Genomic DNA, 26,896 nt, shown 5'->3' on the forward strand with positions numbered 1-26,896 from the left:
GTTTGTGGGGAAAAAAAGGAGGTCAAATTCGTTTAGGTACAGCATTGCACGACCGCGCAATTGTCCGTTAAAGTCACGCAGTGCCGAATTGCAAAATACCCCCTGGTCAGGAAGGGGGTAAAATCTTCCGGGGCTTAAGTGGTTAAACACGTAATGTTGGAAATGACCCAAATTACAAACCATGTAATATCTTGGATGGGGCAACTAGCCGCTTTCAAGATGCTACTCAAGATACCAAAGATTTTATACTTCTTCCGCATTATTCCTATCATACTCCCTGACACCTTTTTCACACAGCTGAATAAGGCCATCTCTGGGTTTACTCGGAAGGGGAAAAGAGCTAGACTCCAATTCTCACTTTTGATGCATTCCAAATGGGGTGGAGTGGGACTATCTAACTTGAAAGACTACTATAGAGCGTCTCTCCTGGCTCGAATTGCAGACTGGGTACAAAGCCCACCAACCAAACCTTGGGCTGCACTGGAGAGGTCTTTACTAGCGGGTAGGGATCTCATGGCACTTCTCTTAGCTAAAACCGCTGGTCAGTCGGTGCACCTCCCTTCCCACCCGGTCATAGAGGCTTCTGTGAAGGCCTGGGAACACTGTCTTAATACCCGGGACCCTGGGGCACCAGTCAAAACTCTGGAAATACCACTTTACATGTATGAATTTGTTATCCCCTCTTTCTCAGCAGCCCCCTGGATTAGAAGACATTTCCTGCTTACAGATGTGATAACGGACATGTCCATTCAAGGCTCATTTCGCTATATTCAAAAAAGCCATTTCCACCATAAGCACAACAAGTGGAAGTTAACATTAGATAACGAAATATGGGACTACCTTACTTGCTCTTGCAGGGGAGGTATGGCTTGATTCTACAATAGGTTATGAAACCCCTCCTCCAATTGTAAAATCCCAGCTTTCACCAAATGGGAACGAGACATCGGTCAAGAATTTCCATTAGAAACATGGATTTCTAACAAATTCGTAAATGTACACATTGCGTCTCCCACAAAGGAAATGCTTTGCATATCATATACAGATGGTATCTTTTATGCCCCACTGATTGTCCAAGATCTACTCAAACGTGTCTAACAGGTGCTGGAGGAAGTGTGGTCAGGTCGGTAATCTATTCCATACCCTGTAGCACTGTAAATCACTAACGAACTTCTGGAACTCGGGTTTTCTCAATTTCTCAAATTACTGGGAGTTTCATTAAGTCATCTCCATATTTAGCCTTATTGGGCATTCCCATAGACCCTATCCCCACTCAATTTCGCACAATAATCTTTTATATTCAAATAGCTGCACGGCTTACCATTACCAGTAAATGAAACAGACGTCAGCACCCAATATATATCTGAAGTTATCTATAGGTTACACCGTCAATGCAACATGTATGAATATACATTTTCGCATGCCCAGAATAGGGGTTCCAAGTTCCGTATGGAATGGCAGACATGGTTACAAAGGTTCAAGGTTGAAAATGTTAATTGAATACTCTATACAACACAAGTACTCTTGGAGTCACTAAGTTATATGTAGCACTCTAAAGTGACGTTTATTGAGGAAACACAATTGTTTGTTTTATTTTCTCTTTCCTTTACCTCTCCACATTTCATCCCTTCTCCCCTTTCTTTTCCCTTCTATTTGTGCTATTCTTCTTCCGAAATGTCCTACTTCTTAACATGTTCAGGTACACTCCAATATTTGCTACTACGGACATGACAGTCCGATAATGTGGTTTTTCTTTTTTACTGTTAGAAATGGACCCTGTAGGCAAGTTCCACTACTACTACATCGTGGGTACTTGTATCCTGCTCCTGCAGCCCTAGAAGATTCGGAGGCACTGCCTTGCGCCACTGGGCACAGTTGGAACCCATTAGGGGTGCCCGGGTGAGGGGGCTGTGCGTCCGACAACAATAACAATCTTATGCTTGTAGGAATGTTTAGACTCAACGACAATGTGGTATATTTTACAACACTGGTCTAAAGAATTCATATCCTTATTACTATGTATGTGTTTTATTCCATTACTAATACAGTATTATAACGGTGTATCATTCATACTATATTTTTTGTCACTGTATCTGTATATGTATATGAAAAACGAATAAAAGGATTGGAAAATAAAAAGGTATCAGTCTTTACCGTGTAACTGCAGAAATGCAAGTTCAACTAATATGGTTGGATGGTTAAGTCTGATTAAAAAAAAAAAAAAAGAGCTTGGTCACATGACAGATGTATATCAGTTAGGAAAAGGGTATTTAGATTTTTTTTTTTCAATTGCAGTGCTATCATCCATATACAGAAAGCAGAGATGCTGTAAATAAAACTGTGTGCTTAGTATCACTGGTTTGGCTGTGAAGTCTACATGGACTCTGCAGGAGTCTGCCCTGTTTTCCTGGCTCGGGGTGGCTCTTTTTTTTTTTTTTTTTCGCATTTATAAAAAAACAAAGAACATTTCTCCGATTGGCTGAGGGTGGAGATCGTAACATCTCCCACCCACCTCTCCACCTCAACCAATCAGAGAGAGAGTTGTATTCCAAAAAAAGTGTTGTGGTGTTTGAGAAATGGGACAGGAAGTCCCCCACATTGCTGCTGGAACAGAGTTGTATAATGTATGTAGCTGATGCTAAAAACAGTTAATACAGCACTCACAGTAGGTGAATGTAGTTGAGGAAATAGGCCAATGTATTCAAGGAAATAGAAGGCTTGGTTCAAACGCACTGTTTAATGTTCAAAGAAAACTGGACAAGGGAGCACTCTTTGCATACAAAAGAAGGGGGTTAACCTTTGTATATGAAAAAGCTTTTTTAAGAGCAAAAGCACTGAAAATGTGAAATGGACTTCTTTGAATCTAGCAGTTCAGGATGCGTTCCTAAATGCACAGAAGATAACTGGCTATTCAAAGTTAATTAATACCACCAGTGATTGTTGATCTAGGGCGGGAGTCTGCAACCCATTCATCACAGGTGACTGGTAGATCATGAACATGTCACCCCATTGCCAACCATTTGTTTTCCCCAACAGCTGCATAAGCACTCCTATGGGGCAGTCCCTGGGGGTATACTCTCACTTCCTGCTATAGGTATTAAGTTTTTCTCTGCCTAGTCAGGAGTAAGGGACCTAGTTCCTTGCTGGGATCTCTGGTCCCAGCTATTTTTTCGTTTTTAAATTGAATTTTTAAGCCAGCCAGCAAGCGCATGCAGACTCCACGCTTGGTCGGCCGCCACATAGCCCCACTGGACAGGGGCTGACCTGCGATTTAATCGTCTCGGGAGGGCGCATACGAACTGGCTAAAGCCTTAATCGCATTGTTTCCTCCTGGCCAACAGCACCCACATTACGATAGAGCAGTGTCCTGTCTGGAGCGGTGCCCACCCTGTTCCTGGTGTGGTAAGTAGATGCCCCCCCTCTACCCCTGGTGGGTATTGGGGCGGATGTGGGACCCTCCCTAGGATGGTTGGACCCCCAGGTTCCCCTTCTTCCCAATCACGTCCCCTCAGCTCGATGGTCTCTGTGGCCCCCATCTGCTCACCCCTCCATCATGGAGTCACTGAAACATGTTTCACTACCTCATCCACTCTCAGATGATGGAGGGACCCACAACTGGCTGCACTGACAGCGGTCCTGGAGTCCTTGGTGTCCAAAGTGGATTTGGTCCTGGGCAAACAGGCTACCAAAGACCCAGGGTCTGAATCGCCGCAGCGGATGCCAGTTACCCTTCGGGGTCTGCGTCCACGCCCCCCGCGTGCTCAGATAGTGAGGACGATTTCTCTGTTCCTCTAGCCACACATGAAAAAGCGCTAGTGGATGCACTGATTGTATCAGTGCGGGAAACCTTACATTTGGAAGATGCGACTGATGCAGCATCAGAGACGTGGGTCACCTTTTGGCATTCACAAATTCTTCAAAGCGACAAGGGGGTTCCCCTTTCACGCCTTCTTTGATGATATTGTCTCAAAACAGTGGGGGTCCCCAAAACGCACCTTTGCAATCCCTAAGCGTTTGGCAATGCGGTACCCTTATGAGGAGTCCCTCCTTAAAAAATGAACAGTACCTCCTGTAGTAAATTCCCTGGTTTCCAGGTTGAATAAAGTCAGTTATACCAGTAGAGTCTCCAGTCTTCTCTGATCCGGCTGATAGGAGGTTGTAGGCCTTGACCCTCCATATGTTCACTGCAGCTGGGTCAGCACTTAGACCTGTGTTTACCATCACCCTGGTGTCACAAGCTATAACTGAATGGGCTAAAGTTTTTTTGTGCTGGGACCTGGAGGAGAAACTGCTCCCTCCTGAGTTTGTGGAGTTGGCGGATCAATTGGTCCAAGGACTACAGTTCGTCTGTGACCCCTCTTCGGATGCCGTTCCCATGATTTCTAGACTGTCTGTCTCTGCAGTGGTCCTGCGGTGCATTATCTGGCTGAAATGCTGGTCTGCGGACCAGGCTTCTAAGAAGGCCTTTTCCGATCTTCCGTTCGTGGGAGATCGCCTGTTTGGAGCTTCCTTGGATGACATCATCAAAGACCTTACAGGGGGAAAGAATACTCTTCTTCTTCAGGCTTCCAAGGGTAAGGAGTGTCCCGTCGCAGACGTAGATCCTCCTTTTCTGCTCACAAGTGGCCTTTTCGTTCCTCTGGTTCTCAGGACAAGGGATCAAAACCCTTCAGGGCCTCTATGGGGGTTCCAAGAAATCTTGGTCGGGCAAACCTAGTGCAGGATCTGCCAGGCCATCGGACAAAACCTCCTCCGCATGAAGGGGCACCCTCCCCTGTGCAACCATATAAAAAAAACCGAGGGTGCACCGACCTAGTGCATTATCCTGAGACAAATTTATTGTATAGAAACATGGTAAGTATCATACTCACAAAGTTGCAATTGCTAAAAGCGCATTGCAGATCTCAGCATGTTCCATCCAATTGTATCATCATATACAACAAACTAAAGACCCAGTGGGCTGACGCGTTTCAAGGATTTATTCTTCAGCCACCTGAAGAGGAAATCCTTGAAACGCATCAGCCGACTAGGTTGCAGTGGTTTAGACTTCTCCAAGTCTTTGAGGGCAGCCAGATCGTGGTCATCTGCTTCCCAGTGTAATGGAGATCTAAACATACCTACCTGGAGGGGCCATTTTCCTAAGCGCAGGAGACGTGTTTGTGGCCCTCTCAAGGAGTGATTCCGATGTCGGAACGCTTTTAAGGTTTCTAGTCAAACCTGTTTACGGTTCCCAGGAAGGAGGGCAAGTTGCATCCAATTCTGAAACTCAAGGCACTGAACTGCTTTGTGCGGGTACAGAAGTTTCGAATGGGAGTCTATTCGCACAGTGGTAGCATCCCTACATCAGGGGGACTTTCTGGCATCCATCGACTTTAAGGACGCTTACCTTCACATCCCCATTTGTATCGCCCATCAGCGCTTCCTCCGCATTGCTGTGGGCAAGGAGCATTATCAATTTTTGGCGTAACCCTTTGGTCTCGCCTCGGCTCCTCGGGTCTTCACAAAATTGTTGGCCCTGGTTCTGGCATTACTGCGTCAACGGGGGGTTGCGATATAGGGGTACCTGGATGATCTGCTTTTGTGGGCAGAGTCTTCAACTGCCCTGTTGACCAACTTGGAGATCACTCTGCAAACGCTGAGGGAGCTCGGTTGGATTCTGAATCTCCAGAAGTCTGCTCTGGTTCCCTCCATGAGCCTGGAATATTTGGGACTGACTCTGGACTCAGCCTTGACCAGAGTGTTTCTCCATCTAGCAAAGCTTCAAAAGTTGCAGGAGGCGGTTCGGCTTCTGCTGTCCAGCAGATGGTCATCTCTTCGGACTTGTATGCGGATGCTGGGCCTGATGGCGTCTGCTGCGACCATTTCCAGATGGATCAGGCAGACTGTGGTTCAGGCTTATTCTGTTAAGGGTCAGGTTCCTCCTTTTTCCTGTCAGGGCGCATTCTACTCAGGGGCTTAGTTTCTCCTGGGCCTTCCGTCATCAGGCGTCAGTGGTGCACGTTTGCAAAGCGGCCACCTGGTCGTCTTTGCACACAATCACAAAGTTTTATAAAGTGGATTTGTTGGCATCTGCGGATGCTTCTTTTGGCCGCAAAGTTTTGCAGGCTGCTGTTTGGAGGATTGTCCTTTTTGAGGGCGTGTTTTTTTTTTTCAGGCGAGCTGCAGTTTTTCTCAGTAGAGCTCCATGTTACCTGGTTGGCTATGTTTAGCCTTTGGGAAGTTTTTTTCTGTTGTTCCCACCTCTCATATTTGACACTGTTTGGGACGTCCCTACGGTCATGACGATGAAGAGAAAATGGGATTTTTTACTTGCTATAAAATCCATTTCTCTGATGTTCATTGACGGACACAGCACCTTGCCCCTCTTTTGGAGTTGGTTTTTTTTCTTCTGACACTGCTTGTTACAAAACTGAATACCTATAGCAGGAAAGGGGAGTAGAATCCCAGGGACTGCCCCATAGGCATGCGTGTGCTTTTCTCTGCCTAGTGTCCTACTCCTGTAGGGGACAACATAACCCTACTGTCATGAAGAGGAAGTGCTATGTCCCTCAATGAACATCAGAGAAATAGATTTTACAGTAAGTCAAATTTTATTTTTATTTTTTTTTCATCATTTTGATGGCTGTGTGCGTCACATAGGAAGAAGGCAAGCCAGCGGAGGTATTGTGATGCTTCAGGAAATGCTCTGCTGGTAAACTTTGGGTTCTGCGATTTATGTGGATGTTACTTGACACATGCCACTTACTAAGCATTGTTGCTGATTAAGTACACACCTTCATGGAAGTTGTATTCCCTGATGGCAGTGGTCTTTTTCAGCAGTATAATGCACCCTGCCATGCTGCAAAAAATGCTTTAAGAATGGTTTGAGGAACACAACAATCTTGAGGTGTTGACTTGGCCTCCAAATTTTCCAGGTCTCAGTGCAATTGAGAATCTGTGGTATGTGCTGGAAAAACAAGTCAAATCCATGGAGGCCCACCTTGCAACTTACAGAGCCTAAAGGATCTGCTACAGACAGCTTGGTGCCATATACCAGTGGTCCTCAACCCACAGGCCAGGTTTGCAAGATAACTGAAATACATCACAGGTGATATAATTTGCTGCTCAGTGATTGCAGTATTCTAGTCTGCATCTCCCCAAGGTAATACTTAAAATCTGGCCTGTTAGTGGGCCCTGAGGACTGGAGTTGAGGACCACTGCCATATACCACCACAGCATGCCTTCAGGGATGTGGTGTAGTCAATGCTCATGCCCATGCTAAGTAATGGGTAGACAGGTGTACATTTTTCTAAGCCCTGGTTCACACTGAATGCGGCTTTGAAATCTCGCTACATTTATCATGATTTTAAAGCCACCGGTCAATGCGATTTCACATGCGACTTACCAACATCTGTGCAAGTCTCATGTAAAATAGCCAAAAATAGTGCAGGAATCTTTTCAAAATCGGTGCAACTCAGTCCCACTGATTTGAACTGTCCCATAGGCACAAATAGAGACTGTCCCATAGGCACAAATAGAGACTGTCCCATAGGCACAAATAGAGTGCAACTTGTCGTGCGATTTTAAACAGTCAAGTCGCACCTGTGTGAATGGGAGTCAAGGCAGAATAGTTAACACCGATGTCTTATTTATGCACATTTGTGAACATTTTATAAATACTAACATATATGATTAAAAATGTCAGCAACCACAGATAACTTTTTGCAGAATCTTTGCTTCATTTACCATACCATTGAACTATTAATATTCTTGACTATGTTCTCTTTCGGAGAGAGAGGGTAAAACGTAAAGTTGTCTGTGGCTGTCTCTATGAGAAGTGATCTCCCACTGAGTGTGAACGAAGATGTTGATGGTTCTGAAGAAATATGGATTAAACTGCACATGGGCTGCATAGGATGAAACAGTAATGATAATGGGGGATTTTAACTAACCTGAAACTGGCAGGAGTAATGGCACTGCTGGAATAGAAAAAGGCTTTTCAATTTATAAAACTATTTCAAGGCATTTTTATAGTATGATTCATAGAAGCCCAAACTAAAAATTATGCTCTACACCAGTGGTCTCCAAACTGTGGACAGGGGGCCGGATGCGACCCTTTGCTTGCCTTTATCCACCCCTTGGGGAACTTTTCCACCCACTGATGCAAAGCAGCATTCCTCCAACTGACTCCAACAATGATGTCATTCCTGTTAATGACATCAACAACAAGGTACTATTCCTCCCATTGAAAACAAGGAAGGGGCGCTATTTCTCCCACTGACACCAACAATAGTTGTCACTTGTCACTGGAAGGAATTCCACCATCTAACACCAAAGATGCACTGTTTACTCCCACTGTCTCCAAGACCATATCTACTCCCAATGGCCACAGTCCGGCCCCCCATAAGTCGGAGGTACAGTAAACTGGCCCTTTGTTTTAGAAAGTTTGGAGACCCCTTCTCTACACCAGCGATTCTTTGATATCTCTGATCTCTGACCCAGTATATGGATACATTAGTACATCTTGTCTGTCTGTATTTTTTGTGTGTACTTAACACCGCCACAACCCTGTTTACCCCTAGCTGCCACAGACGTCAAGGAATGATAAACACAGAGCACTTTATTGCTTGAAATGCTTTTACTGTTTTTCCTGGTACAAACAATGTTAGGATGTTCTTTCGCCTTTTCAGATTTATACACGTTATGCTTTGTTTAACTGGGGAATTTTATGTTGTCTGCTCACATTTTTGTCAGATAACCAGGTGATACTTTATGCACGTTTTTCTTGTATATGCATTGAAGCCTGTTTTGCTCTTCTACAAGGTTAACCATCTGTAATATCTCCTGTGGAATTGCATAACTCTGTACTTGAGATTGACAGCATTTTTGCATGTGTACCCATTTTAGACGTTGTAACGGAACCTCAACCCACACTGTACTTGTGGATTTCCATCAGTATACAGCTTCCTACAGTCTTGGAACATGTATACCAGATTTTCCCAGCCACCCTACATACAAAGCTAGCCAACAACTTAGCTTGTACTGGAATCTTCTAATTTATTGAACAGTTTCACACTCAATTTATGCACACATGAGCACATCCCCCTCCTGATCAAATTACCCCATCAGGTCAGGGGTTGACTGATTACATTCCTATGCAGATGAAATTGTATACAGAAATATAATTACCATATCTAAAGAACAACCAACAGAAACAGTATACTATTTCCACTCAGCAACTAACAGATGGCAATTATTCAATCAACCTGAGCCAATTAGGTAGCAGACGGCCGTCGAGCTCCTGGGATACAATACACATTATCTCCATACACATCTAAGCATTGCTTTGAATATTTAGGAGTCACAGACTTCATGGCAAAAGGCTATAGGTCTCAGTTTAATGTGGGATCAAATCTTCATTTCTCTTACGTCCTCCGACAGTCGCCGCCTCTTCATATTCGTCACAATGGGGTAATTGACCTTTCTCCGTAGGAGTAGCTAGGCAACAGAATATGTCAATATTAAAGCTTTTAACATTTCCCACCCCCAGGGGGTGGTCCCCTCAGTCAATACCCTCCTGCTTCCTGTTCCATACCTCAGTTTCATTGACTAGCTGTTAGGAGTTAGCTGGCTGTTTCTGTGCTGGGGCATTTTGTCTCTGCCTTTATCTTCTTTTTGATTTTGAGTTTTTTTTCTCTCTTTACTTAGCTGTTACTTTTGTCAGCATTAGTTAGTTCTTCTGATGAAGAGGATCGTGCGGGCTGGGTCTCGGGCTGGCCCCCCTGATCGCAGGTTGTGGGCCAGTGGCTTCCCAGCCTGCCATCGAGGGTTCAGTCAGGTATTTTTCCTGGCACTGGTGAACGACCCATCCCTGTTCGCTGCAGGGATGCTGTGGTGAGGTGGCTACCTCACTGGACGCCATGCGGTTTCGCACCGCAGTTCTACTGCGTCCTGGCTGTGACTTTCCCTGTCACATGTGCAGTGGCCTGATCGCTTGTGCAGGTTCCCCACGCCATTCAGAAGGTAAGTGTACTCTGTGTGGGGACCTGTCTGTTTAGTGGGTGTCAGTCTGGGACTGTGTAACCCTGCATGTCTGTTCACACTGTGGGGCTCACTGTCTGGATGCTGCTGTGGGCTGCAAGGAGGGGGGCTGTGATACACTGTTCTGTGTTACCAACTGTGTGATTTCTCTGGGTGACATGCTATATGTTGTAGGGCATGCTGTGGTACATGTTTGTGCAACATGCGGCGGCCGCTGCTGCGGTCCGCCATTTTAATGTTAACTACAGGCTTATGACGGCTTCTTCTATAAGCTGGGAGCGGCGGTTTTGGCGCCAAAACGCGGCCATTTTGGCGGCGATCGCTCCGGCCTCATGTAGCACTGCATTTACCTCCTCCCCCGGCGGCCATTTTCTTGTAGCCTTCCATAGGCTTTATAGGAGCGGCTTCTGGTACATCACTTCCTTTTCCCTGGGCACACCGATCGATACAGCAGCAGCAGTGATCTCTCCAGGTTTTTATCCTCCTTAGTCCTGTGTCCTTGCCTAAGTTTGTAGTTTTCCCTATGGGGGTCGACTTGTGCAGGTGTGTGTGAGCGGTGGGCAGCGCTCGCCGTGCTTTTAAAGGGGCAGTTACCCCTTTTTCTCCTACACACTTCTGGGGGCATGGATTCTCAGGAAAGCAAATTTCCTCCCCCTTTACTGGGTGGACAAGGGGCTGCTGCTGTTTCCCCTGAGGGGGGCGATTTGGCCACAGTTGTGGCTAACCTGGCTGCTCAGGTGCAAATGCTTGTGGCTGCTCAATCCACTAAACGGCCCAGAGTTTCTATATCCTCTGATTCAGAGGGCGAAGGTGATGGGGCTGCTATGGCTGGGGTCCCCTTATCGGGGTCCCGTTCGTCCCTGGACTTTGCAGGGTCGGAGGGGGATGCAGAGGTTGAGGGGGTTGATGATTCTCCCCCTGGCTCGTCTGAAGAGCTTGCAATCATGGATGAATTGGTTGCTTCTATCAAACGCTGCATTTACAGGATGAACCGTGTCCACCTGCCGTTCTGGCTTCTTATGGGACACAGCGGAGGCGCAAAACGTCGCAGGTTTTTCCTTGTACTGAGGATTTTCAGCGCGCTGTTAGTGAACAATGGCGCAATCTAAAGAAACCTTTTGCTGTGCCAAGTAGGTTCAAGCTGCGTTATCCCTTCACACCCGCCACTGATGAACGTTGGTGTGTGCCGCCTCCGGTGGATCACGCGCTGGCGGCTTTGAATAAATCTACGGCGATTCCGGCAGAGGATACCCCGGTGTTCCGGGACCCTACGGACAGGAGACTGGAGTCTCTTGCCCGTCATACGTACTCGGTTACCGGTTCCATGCTGAAAGCTATTTTTGCTTCCCTTATGGCAGCTCAGGCTGTCGCGGATTGGACGCAAGTACTCAGGCGCGTCCTGGTGGCTGATTCTGCCCCGCCGACGACTTTGGCAATGGTGGATCAGATCCATCAGGGGGTCATGTATTTGTGTGATGCCGAATTGGATGTGATTCCTTTGGCTGCACGTGTGCACAGCGTGGCGGTGTTGACACGCCGTTTGATTTGGCTAAAATGTTGGTCTGTGGACCAATCGTCTCGCAAGACTTTGGCTAATTTGCCCTATTCGGGATCTCGTCTTTTTGGCGACTCACTGGATACGCTGATTAAGGGGATCTCTGGGGGTAAGAGCACGCTCTTACCCCAATCTCACAAGGCTAAGGGCGCTCAAGGTAAGAAGCACGCTTCGTTTAGGCCCCCTCAGGGGTCCTTTCGTGCCTTTCGGTCGCACTATAAGGGCAAACCCTTCAAGGGTCAGGGCTCCCAAAAGAAACTGTGGGCAGGTAAGCAGAAGTCCGGCCAGTCCGGATACGCTACCCATAACAACGCGGCCTGAAGGGACGCCCTCACCCAGTTCTGGGGTGGGGGGACGTTTGCTTGGTTTTCTTCAACCCTGGCTGGCCCGCATTCGGTACAGGTGGGTTCAGGAGATCGTTCGATCCGGGTACCAGATCGAGTTCCTGTCTCGGCCGGCGAACAGGTTTTTTCCCTCAAACCTTCAACTGTCTCCGGAGCGTTTGCGGGACCTGCACCTGGCGGTGCAGGACCTGCGGGCTCAGGGAGTGGTGGTTCCGGTGCCTCATCGGGACAGATTTCGGGGGTTTTATTCAAATCTGTTCACTGTGCCCAGAAAGGAGGGCAAGGTGCGTCCAATTCTGGACTTGAAAGCTCTGAACCGCTTTGTGCGGGTTCGCAAGTTCCGCATGGAATCCCTGCGCTCGGTGGTGGCTGCTCTAGTTCCAGGAGAATTCATGGCCTCCATCGACTTGAAGGATGCGTACCTACACATCCCCATTTTCGAGGGTCACCAAAGGTACCTTCGTTTTGCCATTGCGGAGGATCATTATCAATTCGTGGCGTTACCCTTCGGTCTCGATTCGGCTCCGCGGGTTTTCACCAAGGTGCTTGCACCGGTTCTGGCCTTACTGAGAGCCCAGGGTATCTCAATCCTGGGGTATCTGGACGACATTCTGGTTCGGTCTGCGACCAGTCAGGGTCTGGTGAAGGACCTGTCCGTCACGATGCAAATTCTGCAGGAGTTTGGTTGGACGATAAACTTCCCAAAATCAGCGCTTTGCCCGTCGGTTCGTCTTACCTATCTGGGTATGATTCTGGATTCGGTCTTGGTACTTGTTTCTAATCCCAGGTGGAGATTCACTGGATCTGTCCTGGTAAAAACATCCTCTGCATTTTAAAGATGGGGAGCCAAGGGGCCCAGGTCCCACCAGTAAACACCGACGCTAGTCTCTGGAGTTGGAATGCCCACTCCAGATTGGCATTCTCAGGGGACTTGGCGACAGATTGAAGCAGCTCAGTCATCAAATTTCACAGAGCTAGAAGCCTTAGAACCAAAAGTCTGAGCGAAGGAGGTTCTGGTCTTAACAGACAACGCCACGGTGGTGGCAGGTCTCAACAAGCAGGGTGGCACCCACTCAGACGGCCTCTTCTCTCTGTCATATCTATTAATGTGTTGGGCTGAGAAGTCCAATACTTTGGTCGCCGCGGTTCATATCAAGGGCACAGCGAATGTGCTAGAGGAATGTTTGAGCTGTGTATGAGTTTACAGCAACAAGTTTACAGCAACAATTGGGAACTGAACATGGAGGTCTTCAAGGAATTTACCATGAAATGGGGCATTACTGTAGTAGTATTATTTTCCTGGAAAGGGAAACAGGCACTGAGAACAGAAACTCTATCAAATCCATGGAAGTTCAGCTTGGTAAATGTGATTGATAGCTCCCTGGTGGCACAGGAGGAGCTGGTTCTTGGCGCTGTCTGTGGCTCCTCTTTGGGTACGCCCAGAATGAAAGAATCTTCTGTTTCAGGGACCAGTTTGGCACCCAAGCCCTCAGATTTTCCAATTGACAGCTTGGAAGCTGAACAGCACATCCTTAAGGGTTTTCTGATAAAGAGATTTAAACTCTTCTTACAAGTCGTAAGTTAGTCACTAGAAAGATTTGCACAAACCTTTGTATAAACATTTAAGACCTGACAGTGAAAGAAGGGGGTTGACTTTTTTTTTTTTTATTTCTTTCTTTCTCTGCCTTGCGTTTTTGAATTTTACTTCAGGATGGGGTGGACAGAGGTCTGCCCAGAGGTACCCTTAAAGTGCATAAAGCAGCCCATTAGTGTTCTTGAATTTAAGGTTGGCTGAAAATCCTTTAGTTAAGAGATTTATCATGGCCAGGGTCGGGTGTAAATTCAGGTCAATGAAGGGTTCCTCCTTGGGATCTATCTCTTATTTCCAATGCCTTTAGCTAAGAACCCATTGAACACCCGAGTGAGGCTAATCTGAAATGGTTTACACTTGAGATTATTTTTTTTTTTTTTAATTGGCTGTTACTTCGTGTAGAAGGATCCCTATCCTGGACCAGTTTTTGACAATCTTAGAGGATAGGGTTATCGTAGGACCAGATCCCCTATACCTAAAGTTTTCTACAGAATTTCAGATTCCAGGAGGTAGTTTTGGCAAGATTTTCAAATTCCCCAAATAATAGGGAGGAATAAAAGTTCATTTTTTTTATGTCAGGAGGTGCTTGTTTTTACTATTTGAAGGTCACAGGTTTTTTTTAGTGGACCTAATGAGTTCTAATGCATCTAAGAGTTCCATCATCAGAGGTACGATTCTCTAGGGTTACAAATTTTCAGGTCTCGAACCCCCTACTAAGGTTAAAGCCCACTCTACAAGGTCACTGGCCAAATCATGGACAGAAGAAGCAGGTGCTTCATTGGAACTAATTTAGAAGTCTGCAATCAGGTCCTCTTCCACGCATTTATCAAGCACTATTGTGTTCAAATGCTCTTCAACCAGGATATATCCTTGGGAAGGAAAGTTATACAGGCTGTGGCCCTCCTCTGAGGTATTGAATTTTGTTTATACTTTAAATAAGCTGTCGTGGGAGATGATTAGAGAAAACCTATGTTTAGACTTGCCAGTAATGGTATTTCCATGAATCTTCCAGGACAGTGCCCATATTCCTACCCTTATTTGTGTTTTGTTGATTAAAGTGCATGATGGTGTAAAGTGATGATTTTGGTTATTTGGAGCATAGATCTTTCCCTCATGTATATTGGTGGAGGTTTCTTTTCTCTTCGAACAACTGAGGTACAAGGATGGGGGGGGGGGTTAAAATAGGTCTAACGCAGATCTAGGTATTGCAGCGGGCACAGCACTCTCTCTCATAGAAAATGGAATGAAATAAATAGTGCCACGCAATACAATAGGGTAAGTAAGTGATATGCAAAATATAATATGTTCAGTGATTACCAAAAAATGTGTACATAAATAAATCAATGTACACAAGTGCATAAGTGTTCCACAATACAGTGAGTGTAAACCAATAAACACGTATATAATGTAAACTATATTTACAATAATAAACGTATTCTATAAAGTGCGAATCGTGCAAGTGTGATCAACCGACAAAACTGTATAAAATGTGAATTGGTAATGATTATGGCAATGAAATTAAATTCCACACAATCCACTAAATAAAGTGAATTATATTGTAAACAATATCCACTCTGTAAGAAAGTATACAAAGTGCAGGCGTGATCACAAACAAATACAGCTGTTTGGAACTGAGTGAATAAGTATCGATTTGTGACAATCGGATTGTATACGACATTCGCTAAATAAAGTGATCGAAATAGTGCTAATGGCGTTTTTTTCCCATGATGAGAGAAGTATTGCACTTCCCCAAGGTGCTGTCTATAGAGTCCACTTTAAGTGATCTAATGGTATCCTTCGTAGTGAAACGTGTCTTCACCACTACACCCTATGTGACTGGGTCCTCACCTCCGCTCCTGCGACCTAGCGATTAAGCATAGGTGTAAAAGCACAATTTGCCCTTCAAGGGCCACCTTTCCTGGAGCCATGGAATGTGTCGGCCCCTCAGTAGAGCGTCACCCTCTGGATAACTCCCCTCATGGAAATCGGTTGGTGTAACATGAAAAGGGGGGACTCCAATAGTTCTTATACCTTTTTTTAAATTCATTAAATCAAAACGACAGACAGGTACTCGCATTTAAAAGGTGCTATAGTGCACCAAGCATGAATCAACCTTTTAGTATGCGTGTGTGATGGCAACAGGGCAGGAGTGGAAAATCTGTCTGAGCTGCTCCTGTACTTTCTGGATTCAGCAAAGCACCGTCCAGGCCCCTCCCCTACGCGTGGCGACACAGGGTCACGTGTCTTCCTCAGGGGGAAATATGATTGGACAGTGCTACTAGACGTCCTTGTATACAATTCGTCACTATGGGAACAAAAGCTGCCTCCTTTTGTCATGCTGCGTGCAAGCCGACTGCATCAGCGCGCTGGATGCGGACACTTCCCCCCCACCCCCCCCCCCCCTTTGATCTCGGGAGGAGGCAGTTGAGGATGTTTATGCTGGTTGCTACGAGACCGGAAACTGACAGTATCAGCGTACTGAATGCAGATGCAGGCACTCCCCCCCCCCCCCCCCCTCTGATCTCGGGAGGAGGCAGCTGGGGATGTTTTTACTGGTTGCTATGAGACTGGAAGGAAGGGGGGGCCTTTTAAACTTTTGGATTTTGTCTTTCCTGTAAAGGGCGGAGGCAAAAATCTCTCAAGTAAGCTGTCCTGAAAGATTTATGGAAATACGATTACTAGTAAGTCTGAGGTTTTCTAATTTTTAGAGACTCTTAATCATTGGCATGAGACCCATGTGGTGCCATTTCTAGAAAATATTTTAAGCAATAGCATGGATTCATGGAAGACCGAAGTTGTCAAATTAATCTGATTTCTTTTTTATGAGGAGGTAAGCAAAAACTTAGACAAAGGATTGGCTGTGGACATAGTATACTTAGGTTTTGCAAAACCATTTGACAGAGTTCCCCATGCACTCCTAACGTGTAAAATAAAGAATAAAGGCTTAGAAAATTAAGTTTGTAAATGGATAGTAAACTGGCTAAAAGTTCAAATTCAGAGAATTGATTTATGATTCATACTCTAAATGGTCTGTCTAGTGTTATTAGTGGTGTACCCCAAGGTTCAGTGTAGGGACCTGTTACTTTGTAATATATTTATAAATGATAGTCTGGGATTAAAAGTACAATCTCAGTCTTTGCAGATCGCATCAAGCTATGTAGTGGATTTATGTCCCTATAGGATGTCTCCAATTCACAAGCCAACCTTAATATACTATTTATTTGGGCAAGTATGTGGCAAATGAGGTTTAATGTTGATAAATGTAAAGTTATTCACTTGGGAGCTTAAAACATGCATGCATCATACACATTAGGACGACAACAGCTGTGGGAGTCAATGGTGGAGAAGGATCTGGGTGTTCTGGTAGATCATACACCAAATATTAGCATGCAAAGGCAAACTGCGGTTTTTAAAGCTAGCAAAATACTTTTTTTGTTTTAAGAGGTATAGACTCCGTCCAGAGAGGGAGATAAATTTTGCCCCTGTGCAAATCTTTAGCAAGATCTCATCTGGAATATGCAGTTAAATTTTGGGCACCAGTTCACAAAGAGTATCTGCAATCTAGAGGTTGCAGAGAAGGGCAACCAAACCGAGAAGTGGCCGTGAGGAAAGTGCTGAACTGAATTTGTCTCTTGAGAAGAGGTAAACAAAGCTGAATTCCAGGAATTCAGCTACTGTTTACAAAGGGTAGTCACACTGAGTTAAGTCCAAGGAGCTGCATTACAACTCCTGGGCTTATCTCTATTACTTACATTTAACAATTTTATTACACTCCCCGGAAAAGGCTAGAGTTGTATTTTCAGGAGTCTGACGCTAATGCTTCAGGTCTAAGCATCTTCAATCAAACCACACAGGAAAAGCCGCTCAGGTGAGGCACGAATACCCAGGTGCTGGTCGGATCCGCCATCCAGTAATCAAGTATCCAAGGAGAAAAAGTGACCGCACTCAGAGGTAGATGAACTTGAAGTGTTTATTCCCATTCATGAAAAACAACGGTGCATCAAACAGACATGGACACGGTTAACGCGTTTCACGACTCTGTGGGTCGCTTACTCATAACGATATGAGTAAGCGACCCACAGAGTCGTGAAACGCGTTAACTGTGTCCATGTCTGTTTGATGCACCGTTGTTTTTCATGAATGGGAATAAACACTTCAAGTTCATGTACCTCTGAGTGCGGTCACTTTTTCTCCTTGGATACTCTAAGCATCTTCAACATTAGTCGGTGCAGCTGCTGTGCTCGCTCCCCCCCCCCCCCCTTTCTGCCCACAAAAATCACAGAAGCCTTTGTATTATGTGAACTCATTCACAAAATACAAAGCTTTCTCTGAATGGGGGCAGCAGAGGGAGGGATAGACCTAATTTCTCTGTGTGCCTCTCTCAGCCCTGAGTGTCAATATATGCTAAGAGCGATAAGCAGCAATATGTATAAGTGCGGAAGTGGTCCACATGCTGAAATTGCTGTAGAATTTTTCACAATTGGGTCATTAGAGGACAAGGACTGTTTACATCTGGAGAAAAAGGGATTTACCCTTCACAGGAAGAGCTGTAAAAATGCAAAATGGACTCCCTCAAGAAATTCTATGCAATATTAAGGTGCTATAATACATAAATCTGTGCAGTATTAAAGTGCCATAGTACAAAAAACTGCGCAATATTAAGGTGCTATAATAGAAATAAAGTGCTTGTAATCAAATTCATATAATATATAAATAAATGATGGATCCAAAGAGTCCAGTGGTCTTGTGCTAGAATTGGTGCAAAATTAGCTTGATGACGATAATCCAGCCAGTGTTTTACAAGTGAATCTGTGTGTCTTCCAACACCTAGGATAATTGGCGTCTCACCTGAAGTTTTGACCTGTGTTTCACCACAAGGTCAAAATAAGCAAATAATCACCAGCAGGGATTAGCAGGCTCTCTCACAGACTCTCAGTAGACACACTGCTGCCCGAAGATAGCCAAACATAGGGACACGGATCTCATCATGGATATCACATGAAAAATAAAAGGCACAGGATCTAATGCTCTCAGTATGAACAGAGGTTTTTATTCAGGACAAAAAATGCTAAAAAAACTCACATGTACAGGCACTACTGATAGTGCATGGAAACCGCAATTCTAGAGCAGCAAACTAGCTGTAAGCTTCCAGGTTGCCGGTGAAGACTCCGCCCCCTATACGCATTATGTCATCTGTCAATCAGACGCTCGACTTCCTCAGTAGGGGGTGGGGTTAAACCAGCAACCGACCGGGCTAAATGCCATCACGCCACGATGGGGCGTGGGTATCGTCATGTCCCCTGGCTCCTAATGTAGATAACTTCCTGCCCGCTTGCGCGGACCGCAGCAAAAAATGGTAAACATAGTTAATCCCAAATAACACTAAATGAATAGGGAGCATTCGGACAACCTGGATGCTCAACAGCCAGCCCTTCAAATCTCTCATCATTTGACAATACATGTATGACATACTAAATGCTATTAAAATACATTTAAAACATAAATTTATATATGATACAGAACAAATATACACCATAGATACTAAATGCCTGCTTACATAAAATATAAAATAAAAAAAATAAAAATAAAAAATAAAATATTAAAAAATTATCATACATTTAAAATACATATAAAAGTATTAAAATGGAAAATGGCACCTTTATCTGTTACTTATAAAACAATTGACATCCAATTCAATGTTCAATCCTCTTGGCACCAGAACCTTAGTTTAGTATATCCACGCTGTTTCCCTCTTACTAAGGGCCCTAATGTAAGCGCTGTACTGTTGTTTTGGATTATTGAATTGCTTTGTAGTGGTAAACTCAGTTGGTATAGCAGCTTATTTTAGCACCTTTAGTTGATTGCATACAGCCAATTGTTTGCGCCGATATATTCACTTTTGCATTTTCCCTCAAGAAATTATTCTGGCCAGCTCAGTAGAATTTTTAAAAAAAGAGCTGAATGCATTCCTAAATGCACAAAATATAACTGGATATTGATATTTCAAGGTAATGCTGCTGGGTTATTATTCCAGGGAATATCTGATTGCCTCATGGGGGATGAGGAAGGATTTTTTTTATTTTTTTTTTTTTATTCCCCCCCCCCCCCCACTGAAGTTTTTGCCTTTCTCTGTATCAGCGGTGGTTATAGCATATGGTGTTTATGGGGAGTTTCTATTTGTGGGTTTTTTCTTTTTTTTTTTTTTTTGGGGGGGGTTCAACTAGATAGACTAGTGTCTTTTTTTTCCAACCTAACTATGTAACTAAATTACTGGTTTTTGGTTAGGTTAATTTAAAAGATCCAGCATGGAATGCCCAGGTGTCTTATGTACGTTTCTCTGTCTTGTTATAGAGAATATTTGACTGGTTTCCATAAAAGAAAATTACAAAGAAGAAAGGCTGCTGTGGAAGAAATCAAACAGAAAATAAAGGAGGAGCAAAAGAGGATGAAGGAAGAGGTAAGATGTGTGTGTGTGTGTGTGTGTGTGTGTGTGTGTGTGTGTGTTCATACCAGCATTCCACTGATTTTTTTTTTTTTGCTGTTTAAAATAAAATCATCATAAACACTTAACACAAGTTAAAAGGTATTCAGCCTATCAAAAAAAAAAGCTGTTATTAGGATGGTTTGTGTGTGTGGGTATGTTTATATATCGGGGGGGGGGGGTCCAACTCCTCTAGGATGGCACATCAATACGATTGGCATTTGCCATTGAACACCAGAATTTGGCAGGTCCGCCACTGGTGCCCTGTGCTATTCATAGATAAGAGCAGATTCACGCTGAGCACCTGTGACAGACGTGAAAGGGTCTGAAGAAGCCGTGGAGACCGTTATGGTACCTGTAACATTGTTCAGCATGACCGGTTTGATGGTGGGTCAGTGATGGTTCAGGGAGACATACCCATAGAGGGACGCACAGACCTCTACAGGCTTGACAATGGCACCCTGACTGCCATTAGGTATTAGTGCAGTGGGTCCTGGGTTTCTCCTGGTGCACGACAATGCCCGGCCTCATGGCAAAAGCATGCACCCAATTCCTGGAGGATGAATGAATTAATACCATTGAATGGCCTCCACGCTAGCCTGACCTAAATCCAATAGAACACCTCTGGGACATTGTTTTGGTCCATCTGATGCCACCAGCTTGCACCTTAGTCTGTTCAGGAGCACAGTGATGGTCTGGTACAGATCTGGGAGGAAATACCCCAGGACACCATCCGTTGTCTCAATAGGAGCATGCCCCGACATACAAGCACGTGGGGGCCATACAAAGTACTGAGTACCATTTTGAGTTGCTGCAATGAAATTTCAGCAAAATGGAATAGCCTGCAGCAACATTTTTTCACTTTGATTTTCGGGGTGCCTTTGACTTCAGCCCTCTGTAGAATAATTTTAATTTCCATTTAAATGATGTGGCATCCTTTCCTTCCTAACACATTACCTAGTCCATATCAGTATATGCAACCAGCCTAAAATGTTTCCCCATTGAGATTGGATGTGTTTTCAAAGTGTTCCTTTAATTTTTTGAGCCGTGTGTGTATATATTATGTATGTGTATATATGTAGGGGTGTGTACTTCTTCTTTTTTTTTTTTTTTTTTTTATCATGTGGGTACTCTGGTGGTGAGAGGAATTTACTAGAACTGGATCAGCTGTGCATAGTAGCCAATCCACTTCAAACCTTTGCCTGTTCAGTAAGGACCACACTAGTGTCAAATTGGGACCCCTGGCTGTGTCCCAATAGACATGAACAGGACTGCTGCATATGGCTGTATGGAACAGTTGCACATCAATTGCAGGAAAGATGGCCTTTCGCACAGATGTACACATAGGTACGCCTGTGTAAAAGAGGCCTTAAGCTTAGAAAATGAAAGCTAGAATCTAGAAAAAGAAACTAAATGCCCAAAATCAGCAACTTAGGTGTGAGAGAGAGATACAATAAACTTACAATAGAAAATAGAGATGCGCTAGCATACATTGAATACATCCATGGACCATGCATTAAATTCCATAATTTATAAAAGTCCATCCAAATACACCATTGCAAAATGGTGAAAATAAACAAATATATACTGTGTGCAAGTCCAAAAGTGATAGGTCAGGTTCTGTCCCGTGATAATAGCACCCGAAGTGTAATATATCCTCCACCATAAAAATTGCCTGCTTACCAACTTTTAGAGACCTCTCAGGGTCAAACACGCCTGTGGCCTAAACCCAGCCAGGGCCTTGATCCATCCACAGAGAAAGATTTGCAAATCCCACCAAACACATGCGATCACAGATGTAGACCACCTCGGAACTCAAATCACAATTTAGGATGTCACACTCATTGCCGTTCCCCAAAAGATATAAACATTCGCCATAGTGTAATATTGTACAGAACTTTAGTAGTAATATAAAAGATTGAACTTACAGTAAAAATAACATTCACCACATGTAGAAACAAATAGCCGGCCGGCTGTACATAAACACCCATCTTTCCAGGATCCCAGATGTGCGGTGACGTCACCCCATCGCTCAATCCAACGCGCTTCGCCACAATCTGACATCATCCCGGGGCCCCAGGACGTCAGATTGTTACGGAACGCGTCGGATTAAGTGAAGTGCTGAAGTCACCATGCATCGATGATCCCTGAAGGATGGGATTTTATGTACAGCTGGCCAAGCTATTTGTTTCTACATGTGGTTTATGCTATTTTCACTGTAAGTGCATCCTTTTATATCACTTCTAAAGTTCCATACGATATTACACTATAGCGAATTTTTACATCTTTTAGGGAACGGCAATGTGTGACATCCTGAGTTGTGATTTGAGTTCCAAGGAGGTCTACATCTGTGATCGCATACTGCTTGCTGATCCTATGTTAGTGCTGCCTGTGCTTGGTGGGATTTGCAAAAGATAGAATCAAATTGGCTGCCATGCACACCTGCAGGTTCTGGCTGCGCCTGTCTAAGTAAATTCGCCTCCTGGATAGAATGCTACAGAATTAGAAACAAGTTGGATTGGATGTTCCAGGTTTGTAGTGAGTAATACAGCTCAAGATTTGGGAAATGACAGCTTCTATCCGAAGTTTCTCACATGTAATTTTTTTTTTTTTTTTTTTTTTTAAAGCCATTCCTATACAAGTATCATCCCTCAGGAAACAGTGTGGATTGAACATTAATTTGTATTACTAAGTGGCAGGGTCTGAAGCAAAATTCCATGTACTGGAATTTGTAAAAGAAAACTGTTTTTGTTAACACTGTACAGTAGATAAATCGAATATAAAGTGATTGTAAAGTCCCTTTTTTTTTTTTTTTTCCGTAACAACCTCCCACCTGGCCAATGCATATAAATGGCTGGGTGGGAGCTTCCTCCTTCTGAGTGGAGGTTCAGGAACAGTGCTCTGTGATTGGCCCTCCTTATCACATGACTGCTGTATACAATAACAGCCGTCATGTAATGTCAATACAGTCGGCGTAACAGCGATCGGCTCTTCTCCTCACAGTGAGAGAAGGAGAGTGGATCGGTGCTGCCAGCTTGGTCATCAGTGAGCATTGAGCTGTTTTACTGCTTTTTACTCAGATCACCCAGCTAGTGTCCCCAACACAGTGTCCCCCATCAGTGAAAACACCTGTCACACATCTGTCCCAGTAAAATAATCTGTTACAGTGATCATGCGCCGCATCTGTCCATGATCATCCGGCACACATCTGCCACATCCCAGTGATCAACATCTGTCACAGGGCCTTCAAAAATGTGATCGGTACTTAGGAAATGTGTAATTTTATGCCTTTAGAACGCCTGACGCTGCTACTTGGATGTTGGGCCTCTGTATGTGGCCAGGCTGTGAAAAAGTCTCACACATGGGGTATCGCCATACTCAGGATGAGTAGCAGAATGTATTTTTGGCGTGCAATTTTTGCTATGTACATGCTATGTGTTAGAAATATCTTATAAATTGACAGCTTTTGTAAAAAAAAATTTTCATTATGCCTCGTAGAATATACATTGGGGTGTTTGCTTTCCATTTTGTGGGTAATTCTATTGCCCTGGTGCTCCAGAGCCGTCAGAAATGTGATATGTACAATTTATACCTTTTAGAACGCCTGACGGTGCTACTTGGATGTTGGGCCTCTGTATGTGGCCAGGCTGTGAAAAAGTCTCACATATGTGGTATTACCTTACTCAGGAGGAGTAGTAGAATATATTTTTGGGTGTAATTGCAAGTTTATATATGCCATGTGTAAGAATTAACTTTTTTCGCTCTTTTTTTTTTTTTTTCACGTATTTCGCAAAAAATAAACCCAGTGGTGAATAAATACCTTCAAAAGAAACCTCTGTTTGTGTAAACAAAATGATAAAATAGTCATTTGGGTACAATGTAGCACGACTGAGTAACTGTCATTCAGAATGCGAGAGCACTGTAAGCTGAAAATTGGTCTGGGAAGGAAGGGGGAAAAGTGCGCAGTATTGAGGTGGTTAAATAACAAACATTTTATCCTTGCCTCCTCTGTGCAGTTGGTTTTACACAGAGCAGCCCGGATCCTCCTCCGCGGGTCCCTCGTTCCTGCTCCCTCCTATTGAGTGCCCCCACAGCAAGCCGCTTGCTGTAGAGCCACCTGAGCGGAGTTGCAGCATCATGTGTCCATTCAGACACGGAGCTGCCGTTCCGCCCCGCCCTCTCTCTCTCCTGATTGGTTCACTGACTTTGACAACCGTGGGAGCCAATGGTGCTGCGGCTGTATCTCAGCCAATCAGGAGGGAGAGTCCCAGGATGGCCCAGGGACTCATGGACATCGCTGGACAGAGAGGGGGCACAGGTAAGTATTAGGGGATGCATTAAGATAAAAAAAAACTTCCTGACTTTACAACTCCTTTTAAATGTTCAACCAGTCCCATATTTTTTTTTTGTGACAAGCAAGTCCACAGAACCGTCCAGTTTCCTTTTCTGCAACTGTTGCTCCAGATATTTTTCTTTCCCAACAGAGACACAAAGAATACATGAGGATGCTTAAGGAAAGAGAAGAAGCTTTAGGTAAGACAAATACACTCTATAGATCGCTCGAAGAACTATAGACATTGCTGGTAAATTATTTTCAGTATGACTAACTACTACTAACTAAAGGCCCATGATGTGTAAGGAGGAATGGGGCTGTGCTAGGGAATTGACTCTTTTGGATTCATAGTCTAGCAATTTCAAAGACCTATTGCAAGCAAATGAAAAATAATTAATGGAAAGGAAAAACTCTGCAAGTAAGCAATGAAAATACTTACACTCCTACCAGACTCAGAGCTATCACTCAAGTGACACTATATGATATTCCCTCACTCCTTCCCTGGAAGCTACATTTTACCCTGGAACCCTGGAGGTACCATGGAAGCTACCGTTCATGTAGGGAGGGAGGGGTAGGATACTGGGCCAGCACAGAGAGTAATTACACTCTCAGAAGAGGAGAGGTAGATAACATGCCAGGGCTGTGCTAAGTAAATACTTGTTCCATAATATTCAGATTTTCTAGTTTGAAGGCATATTTTTATTGAATGAAAAATGTAGGGAAAGGAAACGCAACTGCTGTCAGCCACTGGTATTTGAACATTCATCCTCTTGCGTCTACTATAATTGACGCTGTCTATGTACCTTTTATTTCCATGTATGTGTGGCTACTATGCGCATGTACTCACTGATTCCCTCTTTAAATCAGATTTGGGCCCAAGCTGATCTGATCTCTTCAACAATTTAAAGATATCTGCCTTGACCACATAGGAAGAAATTCTGTCAGATAATGGGCAATTACATTTTTTTGGCCCAAAGCAAATCTCCAGGCACAGAGATATTTGGAAGTTCTGATGTGTAAACAAATGTTACATCTCACCCTAAATATTGGCTTAACGTTTTTGTAAAGGTAGAGATTTTTTAAATATCTTGTTATACTTACCTGCTCTGTGCAATGGTTTTGCACAGAGCAGCCCCAATCCTCCTTTTCTTGGGTCCCCCACCAGTTCTCCTGGCGCCTCCCCCCTACAGATGCCCCCATAACAAGTTGCGTGTTACCTTCTGAGCCACCTCTGTGTCTCTGTTCTCGGCCCCGCCACCTGCTCCCTACACACTGGCAGTGATTGATAGCAGCGGCAGCCAATGGAGGGAGAGACGCAGGAGCGCTGCTGCTCTCATGCACATTGCTGGATCAGGCTCTGGTGAGTATAAGGGGAAGCTGCACGCTGAAGGTGTTTTTTACCTTCATGCATAGAACCTTCAGCCTTTAGAACTACTTTAATACAGTAGACAAAGAAAATAATTGCCCCCCTTTTTAAAATATTCACATTTTATTGGTTTGCACCCTGAAATTAAGACACACATAAGAAACCTATAACATCCAAGTAAAAGATATAACATCAACATGTCAGAAAAAAATAAAATAAATGAAAAATAGAATCAATGAGTTAGAAAAAAGATCACCCCCCCATCCTCCTAAAAATTACTTGCAAACTCAACCAGGTGTAGCTAATCGCCCTCTCTGTAGAACAGTCATTTGACTTTCAACTGTGATCAGCTGTGGCCATTTTGATTAGCTAGGCATAAAAGCTTTCCTAGAGCATTTCAGTCTCTGATAGTGCAACTGAAGCAAACAACCAACTATGGATGGCGAGGCACTGTCAAAAAATCTCCAGGATAAAATTGTGGACAGGCACAAGTCAGGAGATGGATATAAAATAATTTCAGAGGCTTTATCAATGCCTAGAAGCACAGTGAAATCTTTTAGGAAGTGAAAGGTATTTGGTTCAACACAGACCCTCCCTGGATCAGGACATCACTCCAGACTGGATGAAAAAGCCAGGAGGAAACTGATCAGAGAGGCTACCAAGAGACCCTGATCAACTGAAACCGTTGCAGGAATTTATGATAAAGAGTGGTCATTGTGTTTATGTGACTATAATATCACAAATTATCCAGAAATGTCACTTGTATGCAATAGAAAAGTCACTCCTCAAAGGCCACAGGCAGTCATTACTGAACTTTGCCAAAACGCACCTTCAAGATTCTGAGGCCTCATGGAAAAAGGTTATCCTCAGATGAGACTAAAATTTAAATTATTTTGATATGTCTGGCGGAAATCCAATACAGCTCACCATCCAAACAGCACCATTCCTACAGTAAAGGTGGTAATATCCTGTTATGGGGGTGTTTCTCTGCAGCAGGGACTGGAGCACTTGTCAGGATAAAAGGAAAAATGAATGGGGCAAAATACAGTCAAATTCTTGAGGAAAATCTGCTGCTCTCTGCCAGAAAGTTGTCAATGGGAAGAAGGTTAACCTTCCAACATGACAATGACCCAAAGCACACATCAGAAATGACCACACAGTGGTTTAAGGAGAAAAAGGAGAATGTCCTTGCATGCCCTAGTCAGAGCC

At 44.2% G+C, this 26,896-nt stretch overlaps 1 protein-coding gene across 2 annotated transcripts in view; it reads left to right on the plus strand.

Annotated features, from left to right (window-relative positions):
• The window catches only part of NOL12 (nucleolar protein 12), a 92,613-nt gene that overhangs the window by 18,035 nt on the left and 47,682 nt on the right, over window positions 1–26,896 (plus strand). For both annotated transcript variants that reach the window (XM_082265041.1, XM_082265042.1), the window contains exons 3-4: window positions 19,859–19,964; window positions 24,473–24,521. In XM_082265041.1, coding sequence (XP_082121167.1) covers window positions 19,859–19,964; window positions 24,473–24,521 — 155 coding nt within the window. The remainder of the gene's footprint in view (window positions 1–19,858; window positions 19,965–24,472; window positions 24,522–26,896) is intronic.

The sequence above is a fragment of the Pelophylax lessonae genome, assembly GCF_965119305.1.
Source record: "Pelophylax lessonae genome assembly, chromosome: 8".
Taxonomy (NCBI): domain Eukaryota; kingdom Metazoa; phylum Chordata; class Amphibia; order Anura; family Ranidae; genus Pelophylax; species Pelophylax lessonae.